Source organism: Delphinus delphis, chromosome 1, assembly GCF_949987515.2.
Source record: "Delphinus delphis chromosome 1, mDelDel1.2, whole genome shotgun sequence".
NCBI lineage: Eukaryota > Metazoa > Chordata > Mammalia > Artiodactyla > Delphinidae > Delphinus > Delphinus delphis.
The window spans coordinates 52140954-52166656 of record NC_082683.1 but is presented as its reverse complement, the minus strand read 5'-3'; the positions used below and the strand labels follow the sequence as shown (position 1 = coordinate 52166656).

Here is a 25703-nt window from a genome sequence, read left to right as displayed (position 1 = left end):
ATTTTTGTATAAATGTATACACAGTCTCTGGCATATAGTCCCTGGGAATAGGACAGAGTAGTGGTTAGTGAGTTTGAGTCCTGACTCTGCCATTTACTGTGTGACCCTGGGCAGGATATTTAACCTCTTTGAGGCACGATTTCCTCATGTGTGAAGTAGAAATAAAAATAGTGCATACTTCATAGGATTATGAAGATCAACTCAATTAATACAGGCAAAGCTGTTAGCTCAGTGTTTGACACATATTGAGGGCTACACACTTTCTGCATTTCTTCTTTTACTTTGTCTCCTTTCTCTCTTTGTAAGCATTGAATTAATTTTGAGCTAAATCATTAAACTTTCTACACTTTTCAGACTGTTTCAAATGAGTCATCTTACTTGTTTTCAGTTTCTCTAATCCCAAGCACGGCTTTTTTCTTGACTTCAGACACAAATGTGAGTGGCATTTGCTCCATGCAAAATAGCAATGCCGACCCAACTGAAAAGGTGCTCCCCCTCCTGGCTTTCTGTGAGCTTCATGGTTGAGAGGTGCAGCCCAGATGAAGAGGGAAGGAACTGCCAAGGCTGGATAAGGTTTTGCCTTCAATTGTGAGCAGAAATGTTTCAGGCCTTAGGCGGTTTCCAGGGAGTCCAGCTTCGTGCTGGATCTTCAGACTCCTTCTTATTCTGTCAAAGTGGAGAGAATGCTCCTTTCCCTCCTCTCCTTTTATCCTCTTTCCTCTTTCTTTTCTCTCTTTACCCAGTCACTGCCATCTTCCCTCTTCTGCTTCCCCCATCTAGGTCAATACAATACCTCAACCCAAAATCTGTCTGCCTTTGAGTCTATTTACCAAGCCTCCTGCCAGAGATGCAGCAACGAGAAGCAGGGTTGCAGAGCATCAGATGGGAGTCAGGCAGTTCTGTGTGCAAATTCCTGGTTTTGCTGCTTAGTCGCTCTGTGACCTTGGGCAAGTTCTTTAACTTCTTGGTGCCTCTATTTCCTTATTAGTAAAAGAAGAATAATAGCTACCTCACGGTGTAGTGTGCTTGTGAAGATTTAAGAGGTAATCTGTGCATATTAATAAGCACTTAGTAGGTGTCTAAGATATATTAGTTTTATCTCCCATCCCTATGCCCCAACCAAATGGACAGATATTAATTTCAAATCAGTTTCAAATCAGATTTGAAGGGTTTTTGGTTGTCTATTCATTTTTTAATGTAAGGTTGATTATTTTATTGCTAATTTGAAAACAAATGACTTTATATTGGAAAAAAAACACCCCTTACTTACTGCAAAAGTAAGAGTCAGCCTAATGTTCACAGCAACTTTCTTCATAATAGCCAAAGACTAGAAGTAATCAAAATGTTCTTCAATAGGTGAATGGATAAACTGTTGTTATAGCGTAGCCAGACAATGGAATACAATGGAAATCAGCAATTAAAAGGAATGAACTATAAAAAAAAAAAAAGGAATGAACTATAAATGCACACAGTAAGATGGGTGAATCTCTAAAACATTATGTTGAGTGAAAGAAGACACACACACAAAAGGGTACATACTGTATGATTCTATTTATATGAAATGTTAGAGAAGACAAATATAATCTGTAATGATAGAAGCAGATGAGTGGCTGTCCGGAGCCAGAGGTGGGAGTGGGGATTGACGGGCACAAAGAAACGTTTTTGGATGATGGAACCTCATCCAAAATGGATTTTGGAGGTGGTTATGAGTGTATTACTTGTCAAAACTCATGGATATGTAAAATTAAAGTGGTTGCATTTTACCTTATGTCAACTCTACCTCAATAAAACTGATTTAGAGAAATAAGAATCGAGAGAAACCAACAATTTGGCTAACTCACACTTGATAAGTACCTGGTAACAGTGATTTTACCTTTCACATCTATCATCTAAGGAAAAAGGAAAAACAAATCCTTTGTTGTACAGATATTCTAGTAAGAGGTATTAGCCACTCCTTGGAATGAGGAGTTTTTGGTGTAGAGTGTTATGCTTTCATGGTTTGGGAAGAACATCTGTTGTCTCCCATCAGCTTTGTTCTTTTGTTCCCAGAGGGTATGGGGTGTGTTGTATTACTTTATAAAGCCTTCTCAAGTTCTGCCCATCTTCTTTCGCTCCCCCCCAACTTTGCCCCTTTCCTTTTCTTCCTTTCTTTGTATTTCTTTGCCTGCCAAGTTCTGTGAGGTTCTGAATCACAGAAAAACAGATCACCTCACATTAGTCTGAAAAGCCAGGTTCAAACAGGAAAAATAAGCAGGAAAATTTCAGGCAGTTGTCTCGAGATAATCCAAGACAAAGTTCTGCTTTTTGCCTTGTTCTCATAATAATCTGGGTTTCTTTGCCTGAATAATTAAAGCTAGTTCTTCATTACTCTCCTCATCTGTGCCAGTGGAGAAACATGGTGAGTTCATGGGTTTTGGAATTTGTAGATCAGAAAAAATGCTTACAAAATATAGAAACACTTTGGAATTACTTGTGGTAAACATATTTTTAAAAGAAATTATAAAGAAAATTCTCATTGTAAAAGGCCCAGAAATAATCATGTTAACTCTTTGGTGAGTATCTCTAGTTTATTTTCTATATTTTTGTTTCTTATATTTTAACATAAATACATCATGCTTTGCAACTTGCCTTTTTCAGTTTCTAATATGCTTAGAAATTGTTCATATCTGTACATAGATGAAGTTGAACCATGTGAAATTGCTATTTCTGTAGATCTAAACAGGAAGGAATTGGCAGTTTCATATAGTTAACCTAATACATCTACTCCAGTATTTTAATGTCTACATAGTATTGCATTGTATGGTTGTATCATAATTTTAAAAAATCATTCGCCTATTGATGGACATTTAGGTTGTCTCCATTTTATTTTCCTAATACAAACAGAACTGTAATGAATGTGCACTCACAAGTATAAATGTATATATATACACATGTATCTTTGTGTGTATATGTATATGTTTGCAAATAAATGTATATGTCTTTGTGTGTATATATATATGTATCTTTGCATATAAATGTATGTATGCATACATACATAAATATCTTTGCATTTATATGTATATCTTTGTATGTGTGTACACACACATAATCTTTTTACATATGTATCAGTATTTCTATAGAATAGCTTGAATAGATTCCTAGATGTATAGCTGTGGTCAAGGGTTTACACATTTCACATTTTGATCATTGTTTCCAAAGTGTCCTCTAAAATGACTTGTAACAATTTATACCCCCCCAGAATGTCCTTTTCCCCTACAGTCTCAATAATCTGATGGGTGAATTGGTTTTTGAAGCATTCTGAAATCAGTTATTATTTTTTAATATTTTTATTGGAGTATAATTGCTTTACAATATTGTGTTAGTTTCTGCTGTATAACAAAGTGAATCAGCTATATGTATACATATATCCCCATATCCCCTCCCTCTTGCATATCCCTCCCACCCTCCCTAACCCACCCCTCTAGGTGGTCACAAAGCACCGAGCTGATCTCCCTGTGCTATGCAGCTGATTCCCATTAGCTATCTATTTTACATTTGGGAGTGTATATATGTTAATGCTACTCTCTCACTTTGTCCCAGCTTACCTTTTCCCCTCCCCTTGTCCTCAAGTCCATTCTCTATGTGTGCGTCCCTATTCCTGTCCTGCCCCTAGTTTCATCAGAACCTTTTTTTTTTTTAAGATTCCATATATATGTGTTAGCATACGGTATTTGTTTTTCTCTTTCTGACTTACTTCACTCTGTATGACAGACTCTCGGTCCGTCCACCTCACTGCAAATCAATTTCATTTCTTTTTATGGCTGAGTAATATTCCATTGTTTTTATATGCCATATCTTTATTCATTTATCTGTCAGTGAACACTTAGGTTGCTTCCATGTCCTGGTTATTGTAAATAGTGCTGCAATGAACATTGTGGTACATGACTCTTTTTGAATTATGGTTTTCTCAGGGTATATGCCCAGTAGTGGGATTGCTGGGTCATATGGTAGTTATATTTTTAGTTTTTTAAGGAACCTCCATACTGTTCTCCATAGTGGCTGTATCAATTTACATTACCACCAACAGAGCAAGAGGGTTCCCTTTTCTCCACACCCTCTCCAGCATTTATTGTTTGTAGATTTTTTGATGATGGCCATTCTGACTGGTGTGAGGTGATACCTCATTGTGGTTTCGATTTGCATTTCTCTAATGATTAGTGATGTTGAGCATTCTTTCGTGTGTTTGTTGGCAATCTGTATATCTTCTTTGGAGAAATGTCTATTTAGGTCTTCTGCCCATTTTTGCATTGGGTTGTTTGTTTTTTTGATACTGAGCTGCTTGTATATTTTGGAGACTAATACTTTGTCAGTTGCTTCGTTTGCAAATATTTTCTCCCATTCTGAGGGTTGTCTTTTCGTCTTGTTTCTGGTTTCCTTTGCTGTGCAAAAGCTTTGAAGTTTCATTAGGTCCCATTTGTTTATTTTTGTTTTTATTTCCATTTCTTTAGGAGGTGGGTCAAAAAAGATCTTGCTGGGGCTTCCCTGGTAGCGCAGTGATTGGGGGTCTGTCTGCCGATGCAGGGGACATGGGTTTGTGCCCCAGTCTGGGAGGATCCCACATGCCGTGGAGCGGCTGGGCCCGTGAGCCATGGCCGCTGAGCCTGCGCATCCGGAGCCTGTGCTCCGCAATGGGAGAGGCTGCAGCAGTGAGAGGCCCGCGTACTGCCAAAAAAAGAAAAAAAAAATCTTGCTGTGATTTATGTCATAGAGTGTTCTTCCTATGTTTTCCTCTAAGAGTTTTATAGTGTCTGGCCTTACATTTAGGCCTTTAATCCATTTTGAGTTTATTTTTATGTATGGTGTAAGGGAGTGTTCTAGTTTCATTCTTTTACATGCAGCTGTCCAGTTTTCCCAGCACCACTTATGGAAGGGGCTGTCTTTTCTCCATTGTATATTCTTGCCTCCTTTATCAAAGATAAGGTGACCATATGTGCGTAGGTTTATCTCTGGGCCTTCTATCCTGTTCCATTGATTTATATTTCTGTTTTTGTGCCAGTACAATGCTGTCTTGATTACTGTAGCTTTGTAGTATAGTCTGAAGTCAGGAAGCCTGATTCCTCCAGCTCTGTTTTTCTTTCTCAAGATTGCTTTGGCTATTCGGGATCTTTTGAGTTTCCATACAAATTGTGAAATTTTTTGTTCCAGTTCTGTGTAAAATGCCATTGGTAGTTTGATAGGGATTGCATTGTATCTGTAAATTGCCTTGGGTATTATAGTCATTTTCACAATGTTGATTCTTCCAATCCAAGAACATGGTATATCTCTCCATCTGTTTGTATCACCTTTAATTTCTTTCATCATTGTCTTATAGTTTTCTGCATACAAGTCTTTTGTCTCCTAGGTAGATTTATTCCTAGGTATTTTATTCTTTTTTTTGCAATGGTAAATGGGAGTGTTTTCTTAATTTCTCTTTCACATTTTTCATCATTAGTGTATAGGAATGCAGGAGATTTCTGTGTGTTAATTTTGTATCCTGAAACTTTACCAAGTTCAGTGATTAGCTCTAGAAGTTTTCTGGTAGCACCTTTAGGATTCTCTAAGTATAGTATCATGTCATCTGCAAATAGTGACAGCTTTACTTCTTTTCTGATTTGAATTCCTTTTATTTCTTTTTCTTGTCTGACTGCTGTGGCTAAAACTTCCAAAACTATATTGAATATAGTGGTGAGAGTGGACTACGTTGTTTTGTTCCTGGTTTTAGAGGAAATATTTTCAGTTTTTCACCATTGAGAATGATGTGTGCTGTGGCTTTGTCATATATGGCCTTTATTATGTTGAGGTAATTTCCCTCTATGCCTACTTTCTGGAGGGTTTTTATCATAAATGGGTGTTGAGTTTTGTCAAAAGCTTTTTCTGCATCTATTGAGATGATCATATGTTTTTTCTCTTTCAATTTGTTAATATGGTGTATCACATTGTTTGATATGCATATATTGAAGAATCCTTGCATTCCTGGGATAAACCCCTCTTTATCATGGTGTATGATTCTTTTAATGTGCTGTTGGATTCTGTTTGCTAGTATTTTGTTGAGGATTTTTGCATCTATGTTCATCAGTGATATTGGCCTCTAGTTTTCTTTTTTTGTGACATCCTTGTCTGGTTTTGGTATCAGGGTGATGGTTGAAATTAGTTATTTTATTCAGTAAAAGATGTAAGAAAGACCTACCTTGTGCCCAGCTCTGTGCTAAACCTTAGAAGTAAATATGTGCATAATTAATATGGTCACTGCCCTCACAGTGTGTGTGTGCTGACTGGTGAAACGACTAATACACACACACACACACACACACACACACACACACACACACACAGTGGCAATGATTTTATTTTCATGATTACCAATCATCTCTAGCAAGATTAACTGAAAATACACCAACTGCCTACGCTGAGGGTCCACTGGAGTCAGAAAGAACAAGTGTCATGCTGGCTCCACCACTTACTATCTGCATGACCTGAGTTTCTTGATTTGTAAAATGGAGATAATAATTGTAGTGCCCTACTATTAATAGTAGTATAATAGTAGGGTGGTTGTGAAGATTAAATGTACAATGCAAAGCACAGCGCCCAGCCCTTAGTAAGGACTCTGCGAATGTTAGCTACTGCCATTTGCCTTCATTTCAAGATCACCAGCTTCATGTGCCTATTGCTATGCCTCTTCTAATGTGGCATTAAGTACGGAATAAAAAATATTTCTTACGTGGTATGTCTAGCCCTGGGGAGACAGGGACTATCGCTTCCCTCATTTTGAACAGTATACTTCTATTAGTACAACCTGGTTGCTAAGGTTTCTACTCTAAGGTTATTTTATTCTAAGAACTTTAAACATTGCCTGCATCCTCAAACATTGGGATTGCTCATTGCTATTTTGCAAAACCCCAGTTCTTGACGAAAGAAGGGCCATTGCAATTACCAGTATATTTTCGAAGGAAGATGGTAAGGGACAACACTGTAGATATTTTTAACCAAAATAGAATGGTGCAAAGTTAAGCTATGGAGACGTTTACCCATAACAGACAAATTTCCTGCATTTATTATTAATGTTTCAGGAAAATACTGTTTTCTTCCAGATATGTAAATTTTGTGTTCACTGTGGTAGCATAAGTAGGTTGGTGGAAAAATGCCTTGTCCAGTATGCATGACCATGAAAATAGTCCATAAACATGCAGCTTCCTTCTCTAATACATTTATTAAATCTGTACCAATTAATTGCCTGTTCGATGTTCAGGAGGCTGCAGCAACTGCTGCTCAACGGAAACTGTGAGAAAAGATCAGAGAAATGTCAACAGTTGACAATCTAACAAGAGGCCATTGTCCCCTCTAGAAACTCATTAAGGGGAAGGACTTGGGTGCATATAAATAGCCTTTGGAAGGAGGCATCTCCATCAGCTGCTGAGGATACCCTGACGATGTGGACAAGTCTGGATAGATAAGTAGCAGCAAGGACATTGCTAAAATGCCGCTCAAAGGCAGTGCTGCAACCATCCAGCACACTCAGACCGAGGTTTTCTGTGTTGGAATTCCATTGACACAATTATTTGTAATCAGGAAGTGGTTCAGAGGCTACCTAGAATAGGCTACCTGTTCTCTCCCCAAGGGTCCTAACCTAATAATGGTCACTGGACTCCTTTGACCATCTGATGAAGTTCTAGTCTCTTTGCCCAGAAAAATAGTCCTTCATATATATTCACCTAGGACTTTGCATATAATCTTTGGGGCTTCATAGATGCCCCAGAAGCTCCATGGGCCCTGGATTAAGAAACCCTGCTCTGTGCTTTTTTTTTTTTTTTTTTTTTTTTGCGCTACGCGGGCCTCTCACTGTTGTGGCCTCTCCCTTTGCGGAGCACAGGCTCCGGACGTGCAGGCTCAGTGACCATGGCTCATGGGCCCAGCCGCTCCGCGGCATGTGGGATCTCCCCAGACCGGGGCACGAACCCGTGTCCCCTGCATCAGCAGGCGGACTCTCAACCACTGCGCCACCAGGGAAGCCCCCCCCTTTTTTTTTTTTAATCCTTTACTCCCAGCAGTGAACCGGTAGTTTTTCCTTTTCAGGATGGATGTCTACTGATCTCCCCTACATCCCACAGATTCTAGCCTTCCTTCAAGCCCAGTTCTTGTTCACACCCTAGTGCTCTGAACTCTCAGGGCACTTGGAGTTGGTAACAACTTAGTACCCAATTATGTCTAGGACATCCTGAGTCTATCACTTACATGGCATTTAGATATTCATCCTTTCAATACATATTTAATGAGTGCCTACTATGTGCCCGGCACTGTTCCCAGACAATGATTAAATTGTATTAAAATCAGGATCATATAACACAACTTGCCAACTACCCCACTAGACTGTGTGTCCTCAGCAGCAAGGACCCGATCTCCCACCTTGCCACATCTTTTTCTCTTGCCTTATTCCCACTCATCTGCAAGGGCTCCGTTCAAATGTTCTCTCTCCTGGGCTGGGTTAGGAAATCCTCTTCAGTACTCCTCTGGCACCCTGTGCTCACCACTGTTAGAACTCTTGCTGCATTGTTTTGAAGTCATCTGTTTCCATGTCCGTTTCTCCCACTGTGCTTTTGTCCAGGGCAGGGTCTTACACTCAGAGCCTGGAAATGGTAAAACTCAAAATATTTGTTGAATATCTAAGCTTTCTCTCACCTCCAGGCCTTCAAACATGCTGTTCCCTCTACCTGAAATATTCTTCCTCCTTTATTGTTTGCAAATTCCTATCAGCTTAAACATCACTTCCTCAGGAAAGCTTTTTTTTTTTTTGATTCCTAGGTGAAATTATGTCCCCTCACAAAATGCTCCCCCAAAGACTTTGAACATCCATTAATATTGTATTTCACTGTGATTCCTTGTTTAATATTTATATTCATTGTTAGAATATCAGCTTCATCAGGGCAGGGGCCATGGCTATCTTATTTTCCCCTGTATAGCAAAGGACTAAAACATTGTATGGTCCTTTACTATTCAAAGAGTAGTTCAGGGACAAACAGCACTGGCATTCCTTGGGAGCTTGATGGAGATATAGAATCTCAAGCCTTACCCCAGACCTTTGGAATCAGAATCTCCAGGTGATCTCCATACACATTAAGGCTTGAAAAGCAGTGGTCTACTGCAAATACATTCAATAAATACCTGCTGAATGAATGACAAGTGTTGAACTGAACAAAATGGAACCAATTCAGCCTTGGTACCCCTGTAGTCCGGCACAGAGCCTGGCTCAAAGAAGGCACTCAGTAAGTGTCTGAGGAACAAATATTTTCTTCTATTCATCCATATTCACTGTGTTTTCTTCAACTAGCTTGTAAGCCAAACTTTGGGGGCCAGGGTCCTATTTTGGCCTTTTTTCCCTTTTATTTTAAGTTGTAAAACTTTATTGAGAGATGGTTAGCAGTCAAATTTCCAACACAAGGACAGCATGCTTGGCTTCAGTCTGTCTCTGTTTAAATCTGTGGTTGTCCTTCACCAGCTTCTGGCATTTTAACAGGCTCTAGACTTGGTAGAATCTCCTTCTTGACATCAGGACCACCTCCAGGCTCATCCACAGTCTTCAAGAGAACCAGTTTCTACTGATCAGCTTCCATATCAGCCCTTTGAGCTACAGATGCTCCTTCATCTTCAATGTCATAAGCAGGTATAATATCCTGACTCTTAGTTTGTGGTTCTTCTAGTTGAGGTTGTTTATCACTGAGCTGCTGAGCAACCAGAGGTCTAACTGGCTGGGAAGACTCTCCATCATTTCTTCTTCCTGCAGATTGGGATCTTGTTCTGACATGCCCACTCATATTTCCCAACTTAACTCGCAGGAGTATTGCTATGAGGATCTATTGGCTGAGTTTCATTCAGCAAGGAAGAATCCAAATGGCAGGAACACGATCTGCCCTGCACAGCTGCTGTTGGTCTTTTTTCTTACCTCTATATCTTCTAAGTCTGCACCATATGCATGGTAAGTACTCAATAAAAACTTGAAGCTAACCTGATACTTCAAGGTTAAGTAATACATCATCCACCAGATTGGATTCAAGGTAGCTGGTTTGAAGGGTGGGGTGTGTGTGAAATGACCTGGGACATTTTCAGTTGTGTGAGACCCTCAAGCCCAGAGAGCTGTGCTTTGAGTCTCATTCCTCATCTCCATATGGAACATCCCATGTAGGGTAACAAAATGGAGAGGCTAGAGCCATTTAGTTCTCTAGAGGCTAGAGAACTTTGCTTTCTGGCTTTCACTCTTTTCTCAGGACAATGTTTGGTTTGAAGAGGCCTAATGATGCTACTTACAAAAGCAAAAACACTGAAACAGATCCTTCTGAGTAGTATGTCTAGTATAATTGCCTCTTCCAGATTTTCTCCAGGGAAAAAACATTTGATTTTTGGCATTTGGTCTTAGTATTAGGACAACTTACAGACTGTGGGCAAAGACTTTGTGAAAACAGGCATATTGATACATAAGGTTAGGCTTTTTTTTAATGAGGTGAAAATAACATTTGGATTTAAAAATTATATTATTGCATCTAGTGAACGCTCTTGATGTTTCAGGAGAACATTGCACTGAGTTAAACTCAGCAGATACTTCTTGAGCACCTCTTGAGTTTGGTGGTGCAGATTCAATCTTTGACCTTCAGGAGTTTTGGTCTAGAGAGGAGATTGTGTCTTGAATTTTTTTTTTTAATCTATTTATTAGGCTGTCAAATCTAAGAGATTGTGGCAAGAATTTATGTTTGTTTAACACTGTGGGACTTTAGAAAGAAGAACTGGAACTCTGGAATCCTGGAGCCTTTGACCTTTAAATTGTAGATCACAAACTTTCCAAAATAGTTAAAGATTATCCTGCGATGGAGAGTCACCGTGAAATGAATGGTCATCAAAGGCCATCAAAGTCTCTCTGACTCTTCCCCTGCCTGCTCTGTGAGAGTTTCCACCATCTCAATTCCTTCCAGGTAGACCTGGAAGTTTTCAAGGATGTTCTCATATGTACTCTACCTACTGGTCCTTGGCTACTCGGTGGTGGCCACCATTTTGGTCGTATCCTTCTCTAACTTCTTGCTGTGAATCTTTTTTCATGACAAAAGCTGGTGCCCTGGACCAACACTCTAGTTGCAGGTCACCAAAAGCCCACATAGCCAGCTAGTATATATGGCCATGCCTCTGTCAGCACCTCCACCAATTCTAATGCTGCCACCCACTCTGTCTACGGATATGGTCCATACCTTTCCTCTCCTTCCCTGCCTGTGGCGAAGAGGCTCTAAAACAAAACCAGAGCACACACCTGGATCCAGTTAGCAATCTGTTCAGGAGCCAAGTAAACAAGGAATTTCTGAGTCACAGCCTTTCTATTCCCCACTTCATGTCTTCTGCTTGCTACCTCAACAGCCAAGAGATGCCTGACATGAGAAGCTCGATCTTTGCTTCAGACGTTCCCATTTTTGCTCTCATTTACCATACCCCCCGGAGGAAACAACTTACCTCCAAATAAATTAAAGGAATCTGTCCTGTAGGTGTGTTTGTAATAAGGCATATGCCTATGCTCCCCATGCCCCCAAAATTAGCCCAGAGAAACACCCCCTTTCTCCCTACCATCAGCTCTGGCTGCCAAGGAGAAGCAGATTTCCTGAGGCTGTTTGTCCTAGACCTTCCCATTCCCAGTGGGGCCTGGGCTGGCTTGTTTTATTGTCTGCCTTAGAAGGGACAGTCTGGGTTGGTCAAGAGGTTAAGAATCCCAACCTTGTACCCAGCACACAAAGCAGTTAGGATCGCAGGCTTTGGTAGCCAGATCCTGGCCCTGCCACTTTTTATCCACTCTGACCATCCCCTTATCTGTAAAATGGGGAGATCCTTGTGACAGAGGGCAGCACTAAGTACGATTGTATATGTAGTGTTTGGCTTTGAATCACAATAATCACTCAGTTATTGGTTGCTACTAATAAAAACGAAAAGAGCTAAGTGGTTTCCTTTTAATAGCAAGACATGTGATAGTAGCATTTTAACATGTCTTCCTGCCTCCGGCTTCTTATTCTCTGCAATCCATTTCCATTCAGCTGCTAGATTCATCCCCCCAGAACATTTTGATCACATTATTCCCCCATGTGAAAATGCTAGATGGCTTCCCGTTACTTACAACTGAAGTCTGAAGTCCTCCTCTTTGCACTCAAGGCGCTTTGTTCTGGCCCCAACAAAACATTACCTCCTTTTCTCCACTACACCTCTTCACACCTCCTCCACTTCAATTAAAATAACCTCCTTACATACACCCACACCCTGCACACTGTTTGTCCTTTTATCCAGAATCCAGATCTTCTCTCTTCTTTGCACTTGGCTCAAGTGCCACCTCCTCCACCAAGCCTTCCCCAGCCCCTAGGAAACCCCATAACTCTTTATGAGCCTTGGGGCACTTATCCTTTGTCACGACACAAGAATCTGCATAAACTTTGTGCTTCAAATTTATACATACATCTCCCATAGCAGATGATTAATGATGATATCTGCCTGATTCATCTCCATATTCCTGAGCCAAGGTTTCTTAACCTCACTTCTATTGACATTTTGGGCTACATAATTCTTTGTTGTGGCGGAACGTCACGTGCACTGTAAGCTGTTTAGCAGCATCCCTGGTCTCCACTCACTAGATGCCAATAGCATCCCCCCACCCCTGGTTGTGACAACCAGAATTGTCTCCAGACATTGCCAGATGTCCCCTGGAGGGCAAACCGCCGCCCCCCCCAGTTGAGAGCCATTGCCTTAGACCAAGCTTGGAGGCCTGAATATGGATGGCTCTGAGTAAATGCTTATGAAAGAAAAGAAGGCGTTTGGCTTAGGTCCTTCTAAATTTAAACAGTAGTGGAACATACAATTAATGATATGATTTTAGTAATTGGAAATAAAAGTATAGAGTTCCCATGAGAACTAAGAACTAGAGATAGAGATTTGAATGCCACCAGCATGGAATCAGCCAATAGGTATCTATTGTGTAACATAACATTTAGGAGTGTGGAGTCAGGTAGGAGTTGGGTTCCAATACTGGCCTCACCACTGTGTCACTGTAGGTGAGTACCTTAATGTCTATGAGCTTCTGTTCTCTCATTCTGTAAAACGGGCATAATAATTGTCACCCTCATGGGGTTGCTATAAGGATAAATTAGATAATGCACTTAAAGTGGTTAATAGAGAGTCTGGAATGTAGTAAGCACTTAATAATAGCACAAAAAACTATTATTAATACTGTGATTATTATTGTAATAATGATTCATGTCTAATCCTTTTGGAGGTCATGACAGTATTATTTATTTCCATCTTACAGATGGCTTGTGGTTAGAATCTGGATCTTCTGATCTCCAACTTTCACTACATCATCATTTATCTGACACAATGCAAATGGAGTCTCATTTACAGGAAGAATCTTCACTTTTTTTAAATTTGGAAACTGAGTGCTAACTGCCTACAGCAAAAATTCTTTTTCAATTGGTAAATATCATTTTCGTCTATAACTATCATTGGGAAGTTCAATAACTGCTTATTAAGCACTTTGGATAAGTAGATGTGCTGGATATTGGATATAAGACACCTGGTTTGCTAAAACACAGCACCTGCCTGTTTGTAGCTTACAAATCTGCAAGCTCAAAGATTCTGTCCTTTAGGCTTTAAAAAAAAATGGATTCATAAGTTTAGCAACCAGTGGGCACCAGCTCCAGGAGCACTTGATTTTTGGAGTAAAGCAGCACGAGCGGCTGCCTTGGCCTCTCGCAGAAGCCGAGACAGAAGCTGAGGGACAGGACAACAGGCAGGTGGGGAAGCCAATTTCCGCCTGAGCGAGCCAATCGGCTAAGCGTATCCGTGCAGGTCAATCCACAGTCCGGCAGAATAATTCTCTTGCCTTAGAAAACAAACACCAGAGAGAAGGTCAGGAAAATTTAGCCCCGAACCTGTTCTATCACCAACAAACTGGTTGACCCAGGGAAAAAAACCTCTCCAAGCCTCTGTTTACTCATTTCAAATTCAGGGCATCAGATGAAATGAGTGGTACTTAATTAGTGCTACCCATATTGGAGGTAGAACACTGGAATAGTGTAGATGGTGCAGGATTTTTTTTTTTTTTTTTAAGCGATTACAGCCATTAACAAAATGCCTGACAACTCATAAATATACCTGGGGGGTGAGGGGAAGCGTTTGTTATCACATTAGATCGCTGTTGTTTAACCGAGTGTTTATCCAGTGGGTTAGATCCATTCATTCATTCAGCAGTTGAGCACACTGGCTATGTCATGGGCCTGGACTGGGAATAGAAACTGCCCTTGTCCTCAAATGGGGCTTACATGTAACCAGTGAAATCAATCATAGGTTACAGGAGGAGGCATGGAGTCTTTTTTCCTCCAAATACGAACCCCTGTGCTGAATCTGATATGCCGCCGTGGACCTGGTGATGGAGATCCCTACCTCCCGACTCCTCACCGCCAGCTCCTTACACCCCTTTCCCACTGGCTGGAAAATTCTCCAGCAGTTGCCCAAGTCGCCGACACCCCTGGTTTCCGTGGCAGCAGAGGGATCTGCTTCGAGTGCTTTCGGCTTCCTGTAGGTGGAGCCAAACCCCCTGACTGAGAGGCTGCGGCCCGCTCCCTCCGCAGCCCCCGGCGGGCACTTCTCAATCCACCTCCTTCCCTCTCTCTCCTCTCTTGTGCGGTCCCTTCCACATCCCCACCAACCGAGTGCGTCGGAGGGGAAATCGTGCCAGACTTTGGAGACGGCTGCCAGGTTTCTCTCAAGTCTTGGCTTAACAAAGGAAAGCAAATTACAAAAATGGAAATTTTCAAACCAGCGTTCAGTGGTATTCAGCTCGACGTTTGGGTAGCGCACAGGCAGAGACCGCATTCGTGCTATTTTGTGATTTAAATGATACCGAAAATACCTCCTTGCTTGGGTTTTCTTCTTCCAAAACGACTTCTTTCCCTCTTCGAATTTCCCTTTCTTCGGAGAGCCGCAGCCCCCTGACCACTCTAGAACTGTTAACATCTGTGGAAATCTTGCCTCTGCTGACTTTTTTCTAAAGAGTTGAACTTTAAAAATGCCTGCGCTTTGCAGCCTGGAGAAATCCAGATAAAGAAGTTTCTAGGCACTTTCCCAGGGACTCCTGCGTTTCGTGTGGGGAACTCCGAGTTCTATGACAGAGCATAAATCGTCTTTCCATTTCATCTCCATGCGCGGACAGCACCTGAATGTGAAACTTGCCAGAAACACGTGCTACCTTGTTCTCCCCTCAACTTGAATGGTGTGATCTGTCTCATCCTTAAAAAATGGTTTTAAACTGGCCGCTGAGTTGGGTCTTGAATGATCTTACTTCACGGTGAAGTTTTTTTCTTAAAAAAAAAATATATATATATATATCCTGATCATATCCTCCTTGCTAATTTTTGTTGTTGCTAGACAGGCCTCGTCCCAAGTGGGTTTGTGAGAAAGGCGCTTCCATTGTTTGTTCCCCCCCAGACTGTACCATTTCTTTCCTTGGAAGCTTTGTCTCCTTCTTACACAGCTGTGTTTGCGGTGCCTGGAGACAGGTGGGGGGAGCAGCCTCCAGGTCCAAGCTGCCAATTCTCTCTCTAAGGACTGTCTGAAAAGCTATTAAAATTTAAAGATCACACACAAACACACACACACACATTTTTTTTTTGGTGGCGGTCACTCACTACATCTGACTGTTGTGTAGGGACAGCTGTACCAATTAGCCAGACTGAGACTAGAAGTCACAGCCATTCTATTGTCTGTATTCTCCAGTCCACAGAAGCATTACCTTGGGCCATGGCCACGTCTTTCTTTCTTTCTTTTCTTTTCTTTTCTTTTGGCCACACAGCATGAGGGAATCTTAGTCAGGGATTGAACCCATGCCCCCTTAAAGTGGAGGCTCGGATTCCTAACCACCGGACTACCAGGGAAGTCTGACGGTCACATCTTTCTAGGCACTTTCGAGGCTACGCGTCCTGTAGCCTTGGCCCAGTGATGGGACTGATTATGACTGTGGGAGAGAGGACCACTCATCTCAATACGTAAACATGGGCAATCTTCAGGCGGTAGTCACAGTAAGAGGTCTTTGTTGGTTGGGGCCCACACAAAAGAGAATTCTCTACCTGGGTCAAATTAGAGCAGATAAATCGGACTAGACTGGTAGTGTTTTTCAGACTTCGTAATGGAAGGATGACTTTTCCAGACTGGGTCAGACACCCTATGGTTTCACCCTGAGGACCCTAGCTCCGTCCTCTTTAGGACCCTCATGCCTTGGCTTGTGCTGTTACCTCCTCTTGGAATTTCTCCCCCATCCACTGCTCTACTTAGCAAACTCTTGTCTTTCAAGACTTCTCAAATGCAACCCCTCTGAAGTCTTTCATAGCCGTGCCCCTGTGCCAGTCCCCCTGTAGAATTAATCATTCTGTGGTCTGTTTAGTATAATTCTATTGCTTGATCTATGTAACATACTACACTGTATTATGCATATTTTTTATGACTCTTTCTCCCCTGATAGAATATACTCTTTGCTAAGACAGGGAATACGTCTTATTTACCTCATACCTCTCACACTAAAAATGCTCAGGAGAAAAATCTCGTGAATGAATAAAGACATGGCTTTAAAACATTTTCAAAGGGGAAATTTGTTTCCTTTCAGGTTCTTCTATTTCAACGGCCAGACATCTATGACTGCGTCTGTAGAGCTGAGAGTAAAAATTCTAGGTTTATGTTAAAGTCTGATTTTAATATCTCAGAGACATTCTTCTGCTTATGGTAAGGAAAGTTTGATATGCATGTAGGTGGAAAATTTCTACATCCCCACCATCTGATTAACGCATCTGTTCCTACAAAATCTGTGGTGTCTGTGGTGAGAGCAGAATATCACCACAGATACAGGAGCTTGTAAGAATGATGGAGTTCTATCGTTAAATGTAGCCTTATGAGTTATACTAAGTAGTTGTTATTTATTAGACTTTATTCACTAAGTTGCTCAAGCCAGAAACCTGGAAATGTCCTTGGAACCTCCTTCTCCATCACTTCCCACGTCCAGTTATCTCCAAGTCATGTCACTTCTCCAAAATATCTCTCAGATTTGTCCACTGTTCTTCATCTCTGCCATTGAGCCATTCCAAGCCACTATCACTTCCCACCTGGACAATTGCCAAGGCCTTCTAGTTAGTCTTTCTGCTTCTTGTCTTGCCTGACTCCCTTCATGTCACTCCCTGGCCAGCCACTTTTCAATGGCTGCACTTAGCATAATCCTTTATATGGTCTGGTGTGGTCTGGCTCCCGCCTATCTTTTGAGCCTCTTTCTCACTGAATATACTAGCCTTCAGGTCCTTGAACTTGCCAGAGTCCTGCCTACTTCAAAGCTTATCCCTGTGCTTACTTCTCCTGGGAATACTCGTTCTCTCTCTTGGATCACTCGTCTTTCAGAAATCAATTTCAATGGCACTTTCTTGGAGATGTGTTCTCTGCTTCTCCTCCCCTCTTCCTCTCTCCTGGATAAATTAGGTACCCACTATTTGTCCCTCCTGGTGCCTTGTTTTTCCTTCATGTTAAGGATCACAGGTTACAGTGATAAAATTATTGATGTTTTTATTTATTTTATGTTTACCTCCCCATCCACAGTAGATCACATGAAGACAGGGATCGTGTCTCTTTATTCAAAAGAGTTGACCTGTATACCCAGTGCCTGACATATAGTAGGTTGTCAAGAAATACTCTGGCTAGTGCTGCAACGAGAAATGTAGCAAGTCATGTGTAACAGGCCTGTGACATGAAAACAGTTTCATGCAAAAAAAATAAATGGTAATCTGCAGTGAGACTCAAAGCTGTTTATGCACACGGAGCAAGCAAGGGGAAGACTTGAGTTATGATATGATATCCCATGGTCTTTCTCCACTGCCATTTGAAAAATAAGAAGAGAACAAGAACAAAAATATTTGTTTTACAGCTCTACCAAGATTCAGCCCTCCCCTTTCTCTCCCCCTTGCATCAAGTACATCCTGTACTTTTGGCAACATGTTGACTGGATATTTAAAAGCTGTGAACTGTTCTGAAAATTTCACATACTGGGTTATGGGCCATGTGTGTTTGATCAAAATTCAATTACTACGCTGTACCATACTTGGAAACCTATCATCCCAAGTTATGAAGTATGACGAAATAGGCGAACCTAATTGGTTCAGTATGGGAACAGTATCAACCAAGCTTGTTATGATAAATAGCTTCCTGTGTTAAAGGTTCTCTAGAGCTTATAAGTATCTTGGCTCACCTCCTTCAGTGGAATAAGAATATTGCTCCCAGGGACCCCCTAGATCACTGTCCCTCCAATGCAATGGCAGTTCAGAGTTTTCTTCAACTTACTACCCCTGAAAAAGAAAAAAGCTGTGCAATTTTCCCCTTCTTCATTTAGAATTTGAGCACCTGGGAATTTCTTTAGCTTTCTTTTTTTCCCATAGAAAAACAATTAAGAAAAATTATGAAGCATTCCAAATATAGGAAAATAGAGCAAACTTCAGACAACCTTGTACCCACCACTCAGAATTAACAAATAATCATTTTTTTTCCTATTTCCATCAGACTTTTTGTCTTTGTTTTTTTTTTTTTTTTTTTGTGGTACGCGGGCCTCTCACTGTTGTGGCCTCTCCCATTGCAGAGCACAGGCTCCGGACGCGCAGGCTCAGCGGCCATGGCTCACGGGCCCAGCCGTTCCGCGGCATGTGGGATCCTCCCGGACCGGGGCACGAACCCGTGTCCCCTGCATCGGCAGGCGGACTCTCAACCACTGCGCCACCAGGGAAGCCCCTTCCGTAATTTTTAAATAGAACTTCCAATAAGAAGTGCTCCCTGAGAGCTGTAAACTTTAAAAAATAGAATGTGACTGCATAATTTTTTTTCGCTTAACAAATGTCTGATTTTTTTCAAATCAGCTTCTCCTTCTCCTTCTCCTCTTCCTTCTTCCTTTTTTTTGTATTGAATCTTGCCTGATTGAATAGCATGGGAATTGCCAGAATAAATGCTATTATCTATGTACAGTAATTAAGGAAATAGTCCTTGTCATTCTAATCGGGATCAGGCTCTGCCTGCCTGTATTAAACTTAAATGATAAAGAATTGCTGGAGTGTAGTGCAAAATAAAGGGAAGTCAGTTACTAGCATGTGGTTATTCTAGATAAATAGTAGATGTAATGGAGGCATGCATTTTATAGAGAGTGAGGAAGAAGTTAAATAACAAAGATATGTCCACTTTTCTAATTTAATGAAATCATTATTTCAGGAAAAGAAACTCTTTAGTTTCTGTCTTTGGGAAGAGTCAACGTTTCCTTCATAAACTTCAGTGTATTATTTTAAAACATAGCTTCAGCAAATACAGGTCAAACTCTACCATAGAAAACATCAGTTTTAAGACAGCAATCACAATAAACATTTTACTGTAAGAAAAATAGAATGAAGCTTTGGAAAAGGCCACATTACACAGTTCTGAAACGATTCTGACAGGGAGTAAAGCTTCCCTTACAGAGCCAGTGCACCAAAGTCTCTTCCTCTGATGTTCTCTATGGCTCTCCTTCCATGTCTCTATGTGTATTTATCTCTCCTGGCTACTATATATCTCGTGTTTCAAATATAGCACGAAGGGGTCTAAGGGCTCTGGTAAGTCTTGGAACAAGCCTCACCCTGAAGCCATGAAGTATAAGAAACACAGTTTGTTTTCTTTCGAAGAAATTGAAGTGAAGCAGTGGTTCTCTGCCAAGGAAGGTGCCAAGCACCATATTAACCAGTGTCTGAAAAACTGGTGTGCTCTGTACTTTGCAAGGTCTGGTGCAGGGGTCAGCAAACTGTTCCTGTAAAGGGCCAGATAATAAATACTCTCAGCTTTGCAGGACATATGTTCTCCGTCACAACTACTCAAGCGGTAGCATGAAAGCACCACAGACAACATGTACAAAAATGAGCATGGCTGTACTCCAATAAAACTTTACCTATGGACACTGAAATCTGAATTTTACATACCTTTCATGTGTCATGAAATATTATTCTTCTTTTAGTTTTTTCCAACCCTCTAAAAATGTAAAAATCATTCTGTGTTCATGGGCCATACAATACCAGGTGGCAGGCTGGATTTGGCCCACAGGGTGGTGTTGGTTGGCTTCTGATCTAGTTGAGCATAATTTTTTTTTCACTTAACAAATGTCTGTTTAGCACCTACTTTGGCCAAAATACTTTTAAGGCATTTTGATAAATATTAAAGTGTAGAAGACATTCAACAAACATTTAACACATATCTGTCGAGCTCTGTGATGTCCCAGGCACAGTGCTAGGTGCTGGAAATATGATGGAGAGCAGCATAGACACCACCCTGCTCTCATGAGTTTTTGTTGTAATGAAGCATGAAAAGTGCTACAGCAGGGGAATTACAGAGATTGTGATAGCACATGGCAGATATAACCTGATTTTGAGTAGCTTTTGTTTTTTTTAAATGGTATTGATACTTGATCTTCCCATCTCTAATCTCTCCTTTCTACATCACTAATTATTCTTCTTGAGGTAGAGTATGGTGATGATACTTCCATACTCTTACATACTTACATACTGCAGGCAGGAAAGGTAAAACAATACCTAGAACAAATTTCTGTTCCAGTGAGGACAAATTGTTGCCCCCTCCATTATGCAGTGGTCCAATTAATCTGCCGCCAGGTAATTATCTGATCTTTCCAGAGTATGGTATCAGATAGGGGGCTAAGCTTGGGACTCCACTGTTGGAAGAGTGAGCAGTGCCATCCAGATCCAACATGGTGAGAAGTCTTTCTCTGTTATTGGACCCATACATAACAACTGTCTCTAGGGCAATTACTTTATTCTTGTACGCATCGAGCAAACTCTGGCATTACTAGGAAAGATGCTGGCTGATATTCACAGATCAGATCATCTTTCTCTACTATTATTGAGAGCCTTCTCTGCAGTGGGGTGCCCTCTGATGAGCATCCCCATAGAACACAAATAGTCTCACCTTCTGGGGCCATTCTGTGAGGTCTGACATTACAACGCTCTCCCATTCATCCTTGTTTTACCAACCCTCCAATCTTGTTCCACCCAAGTCTATGACCATCTAGCTAAACAATTTAGTACTACCCACAAAGTTCTAGAGATATGTACCCCTTCTTTTTCCTTCCAGGCAAAGGGGCAATGATATGTGCTGCTTGAGTTTCTGCCTACTGCAAGAATTCTTTCCTTATTGTCCTTAAGTAGGTCACACTGTTTCCACAGTCCACTTTTACTAGTTCATATTCCTGCAGATGTTTTTGGCTTCTTCAGGTCACTTTTCATAAGCAACGTCCCACAAAGCTATTCGAATGAGTTGAAGAAGAGGTGGCAGTACCACTGGCGTACGTGCATGGGGAGTGTTGTTGACCCGCCCATGCAGCAGCTTACACTGCCTTTACCACCTGCATTAGTAAAATTTCATATTTAACACTTCCTCTTGATTTTGGACTCTTACAAGGTATGCCCACTTTTATGGTTTGACGAATTAGACAATACACAGTTGATAACGGGCAGCTCAGGTCACATGGTTCTTTGGTGTCTCATGGCCAAGCATTCAGTCTCTACCAGCCAGGAGATGTTTCTCAAAAAGAGACTACGCACTTGTGGAAGAGTAGGTGGCTTTGCCCCAAGCCCTAGGGGCTTGTATTCTGATCCTTCTATTGGCACTATCTGTCTAGTTTCCTCGTCAGCCATACGCACTTTGAGCACCATGATTCTGCTACACCCTATGTCCAAGCTGCTTGCTTCTCAACCTGGACCAGCTGGAGAATCATAGCTTGCTCTGGGACCTAATCAAAGTTGACAGTCCTTAGGTCTTACTTAGTAAATGTGTCCAGCAGTTTATCCAAATGTGTTATGAGTTTCCTCTAAAGAAGAGATCTTCTAAGCATCTCTGTACTGAGGTGACAGAGCCCTGGATTTTTTTGAGGTTTGTCTCACACTCTTTCATGCACAGGTGTTTTATCAAAGAGTCTAGGATTACAGCTGCTTCTTATTTACTATGTCTTAAGAATATGATATCATCAATGTGCTGAACTACCGTGTTGTCCAGTGGGATGGTGAGGCAATCCGTGTCCTGTTAACTACATTTTGACAGAGTCAGAGTTGCTACAGCCCTGAGGTAAAACAGTACTGGTGAACTGCTTTCCTGACAGATGAATCAAACTCTTTTGATATTCTCTGCTTACTGGTGTAGAGAATGAAAAATCTATCCAACTGATAACTGCATACCAAACGCCAGGGTCTGCGCTGATTTGCTCCAGTAAAGAGATCATCTTTGAAAAAGCAATTGCATTTGAAGAGCTGCCAGATGACTAAATTTAAGAGAATCCATTGTCATTCTCCAAAAGCCATACGTCTTCTGCCATGGCTATAGTGGTGAATTAGACGGGGCTATGTTAAAAATCACCACCCAGCATCTTTCAAATCTTATTTTTGAAATAGTTTATTGAATTACTTTAAGGTGAACATCTTTGTAACCAACACATGACTCAAGAAACAGAACTTGGCCAGTCATCCCAGAAGCATCTACAGCTGCCTCATCCCAATCACAGCCCTCTTCCTCCCTTCAAAAGTAATGACCGGGGCTTCCCTGGTGGCGCAGTGGTTGAGAGTCCGCCTGGCGATGCAGGGGACACGGGTTCGTGCCCCGGTCCGGGAAGATCCCACATGCTGTGGAGCGGCTGGGCCCGTGAGCCATGGCCGCTGAGCCTGCACGTCCGGAGCCTGTGCTCCGCAACGGGAGAGGCCACAACAGTGAGAGGCCCACGTACCAAAAAAAAAAAAAAAAAAAAAAAAAAGTAATGACCATCCTGACTTCTATGTAGTCATCACTTCCTTGAATTCTTTTTTTTTTTTTTTTTTTTTTTGCGGTACGCGGGCCTCTCACTGTTGTGGCCTCTCCCGGTGCGGAGCACAGGCTCCAGACGCGCAGGCTCAGCGTCCATGGCTCACGGGCCCTGCCGCTCCGCGGCATGTGGGATCTTCCCGGACCGGGGCACGAACCTGTGTCCCCTGCATCGGCAGGCGGACTCTCAACCACTGCGCCACCACGGAAGTCCACTTCCTTGAATTCTTATGCTTTTGTCACCTAAGTGTGCATTCTTAAATATTACAGTTTTATCATGCCTATTTGGAAGTTCTGCAATTTATCCCAGCCCGTTGGAACCGTAGAGTTTCCCAAAGTCTGGATTTTTTTTTTTTTTTATTGTGTCCTCGTGGAGCAATTTAACATGCTTCTTCCCCCTTTGTATTTCCTGCAAATTAGCAGCTGGATCTAGAGGCCTGATTGGACTCAGATTCAATCACTTTGGCAATACTATAGGTGATGTTTTGTTCTTTCATTAGAAGACACAATAATATATATCTTATTTTCACTTTTTTATGATTTCAATTGCAGGTGAAGCTCAAGGCCTATACCTACTTACTTATTGGAGGTTTCAAAATTGTGATATTTTATCATTTTGTTTTCATATTAGCTGGAATAATTTTATAAAGGGACACTTGCCCACGTGTATTAACTGGTTAGCCTATTCATGTCGAATAAGCAAGATACATACTTGATTCTTTCCTTTCATTTATCCAGTTCTCAAGGAAGTACGTTGAGTTCCTTTTCATCCTCAGAAGGTGACTAATAAGTTGATTTTTCATTTACTACTATTATAAATAACTCATGGATTTAAACATATTTGAGGGGCTTCCCTGATGGTGCAGTGGTTCAGAATCCACCTACCAATGCAAGGGACACGGGTTCGAGCCCTGGTCCGGGAAGATACCACATGCTATGGAGCAACTAAGCCCGGGTGCCACAACTACCGAAGCCCGTGAGCCTAGAGCCCGTGCTCCTCAACAAGAGAAGCCACTGCAATGAGAAGCCCGAGCACCACAACAAAGGGTAGCCCCCGCTTGCTGCAACTAAAAAGAAGGCCCAAGCACAAGCAATGAAGACCCAATGCAGCCAAAAATAAATAAATTTATTAAAAAAATAAACATATTTGAGGAGCTCCGATCTATTGCAATTTTTATTGAAACTGAAAATTTCCCATCGGCCAATAGCAGCCTCTTTAAGTTGGCTTCTGAGTCTTTTTGACATGACCCGTGTGGTCTTTGAGAGCTTCCTTGCTATCTGGTATGTTATGATGTTCCAGGCACATCTTGTATATATCCTACCCCAGACCTGGAATCAGTCATTTCTTCCCAAATCACTGGTTTCTTCTCCTTCTTCTTCTTCATCTTCATCTTTTCCTTCTCCTTCTCCCTCTTCGTTTTATTCTTTTTTAAATTTGGCTATGCCATGCAGCTTGCAGGATATTAGTTCCCCCACCAGGGATTGAGCCTGCACCCTTGGCAGTGAAAGCACGAAGTCCTAACAACTGGACTGCTAGAGAATTCCCCCTGGTTTCTTCTTCTTCTTTTTTTTTTGTTTTAACATCTTTACTGGAGTATAATTGCTTTACAATGGTGTGTTAGTTTCTGCTTTATAACAAAGTGAATCAACTCTACATATACATATATCCCCATATCTCCTCCCTCTTGCGTCTCCCTCCCACCCTCCCTATCCCACCCCTCTAGGTGGTCACAAAGCACAGAGCTGATCTCCCTGTGCTATGCGGCTGCTTCCCACTAGCTATCTATTTTACATTTGGTAGTGTATATATGTCCATGCTACTCTCTCACTTCGTCCCAGCTTCCCTTTCCCCTTCCCCGTGTCCTCAAGTCCATTCTCTAGGTCTGAGTCTTTATTCCTGTCCTACCCCTAGGTTCTTCAGAACCTTTTTTTTTTTAGATTCCATATATATGTGTTAGCATATGGTATTTGTTTTTCACTTTCTGACTTACTTCACTCTGTATGACAGACTCTAGGTCCATCGACCTCATTACAAATAACTCAATTTCGTTTCTTTTTATGGCTGAGTAATATTCCATTGTATATTTTGTGCCACATCTTCTTTATCCATTCATCTGTCCATGGACACATAGGTTGCTTCCATGTCCTGTCTATTGTAAATAGAGCTGCAATGAACATTGTGGTACATGACTCTTTTTGAATTATGGTTTTCTCAGGGTATATGCCCAGTAGTGGGATTGCTGGGTCATATGGTAGTTCTATTTGTAGTTTTTTAAGGAACCTCCATACTGTTCTCCATTGTGGTTGTATCAATTTACCCAGTCCCACCAACAGTGCAAGAGGGTTCCTTTTTCTTCACACCCTCTCCAGCATTTCTTGTTTGTAGAATTTTTGATGATGGCCATTTTGACTGGTGTGAGGTGATATCTCACTGTAGTTTTGATTTGCATTTCTCTAATTATTAGTCATGTTGAGTATCCTTTCATGTGTTTGTTGGCAATCTGTATATCTTTTTGGAGAAATGTCTATTTAGTTCTTCTGCCCATTTTTGCATTGGGTTGTTTGTTTTTTTGATATTGAGCTGCATGAGCTGCTTGTAAATTTTGGAAGTTAATCCTTTGTCAGTTGCTTCATTTGTAAGTATTTTCTCCGATTCTGAGGGTTGTCTTTTGGTCTTGTTTATGGTTTCCTTTGCTGTGCAAAAGCTTTTCAGCTTCATTAGTCCCATTTGTTTATTTTTGTTTTTATATCCATTTCTCTAGGAGGTGGGTCAAAAAGGATCTTGCTGT

At 41.4% G+C, this 25703-nt stretch overlaps 2 protein-coding genes across 2 annotated transcripts in view; one reads left to right on the top strand and one right to left on the bottom strand.

Moving 5' to 3' along the window:
* The window catches only part of TM2D1 (TM2 domain containing 1), a 140135-nt gene that overhangs the window by 77183 nt on the left and 37249 nt on the right, over nucleotides 1-25703 (top strand). The window lies entirely within an intron of this gene.
* On the bottom strand, nucleotides 9483-9824 carry LOC132432466 (putative G antigen family E member 3). The gene is given in 1 exon segment (XM_060022943.1): nucleotides 9483-9824. A coding segment is annotated over 1 exon segment (342 nt).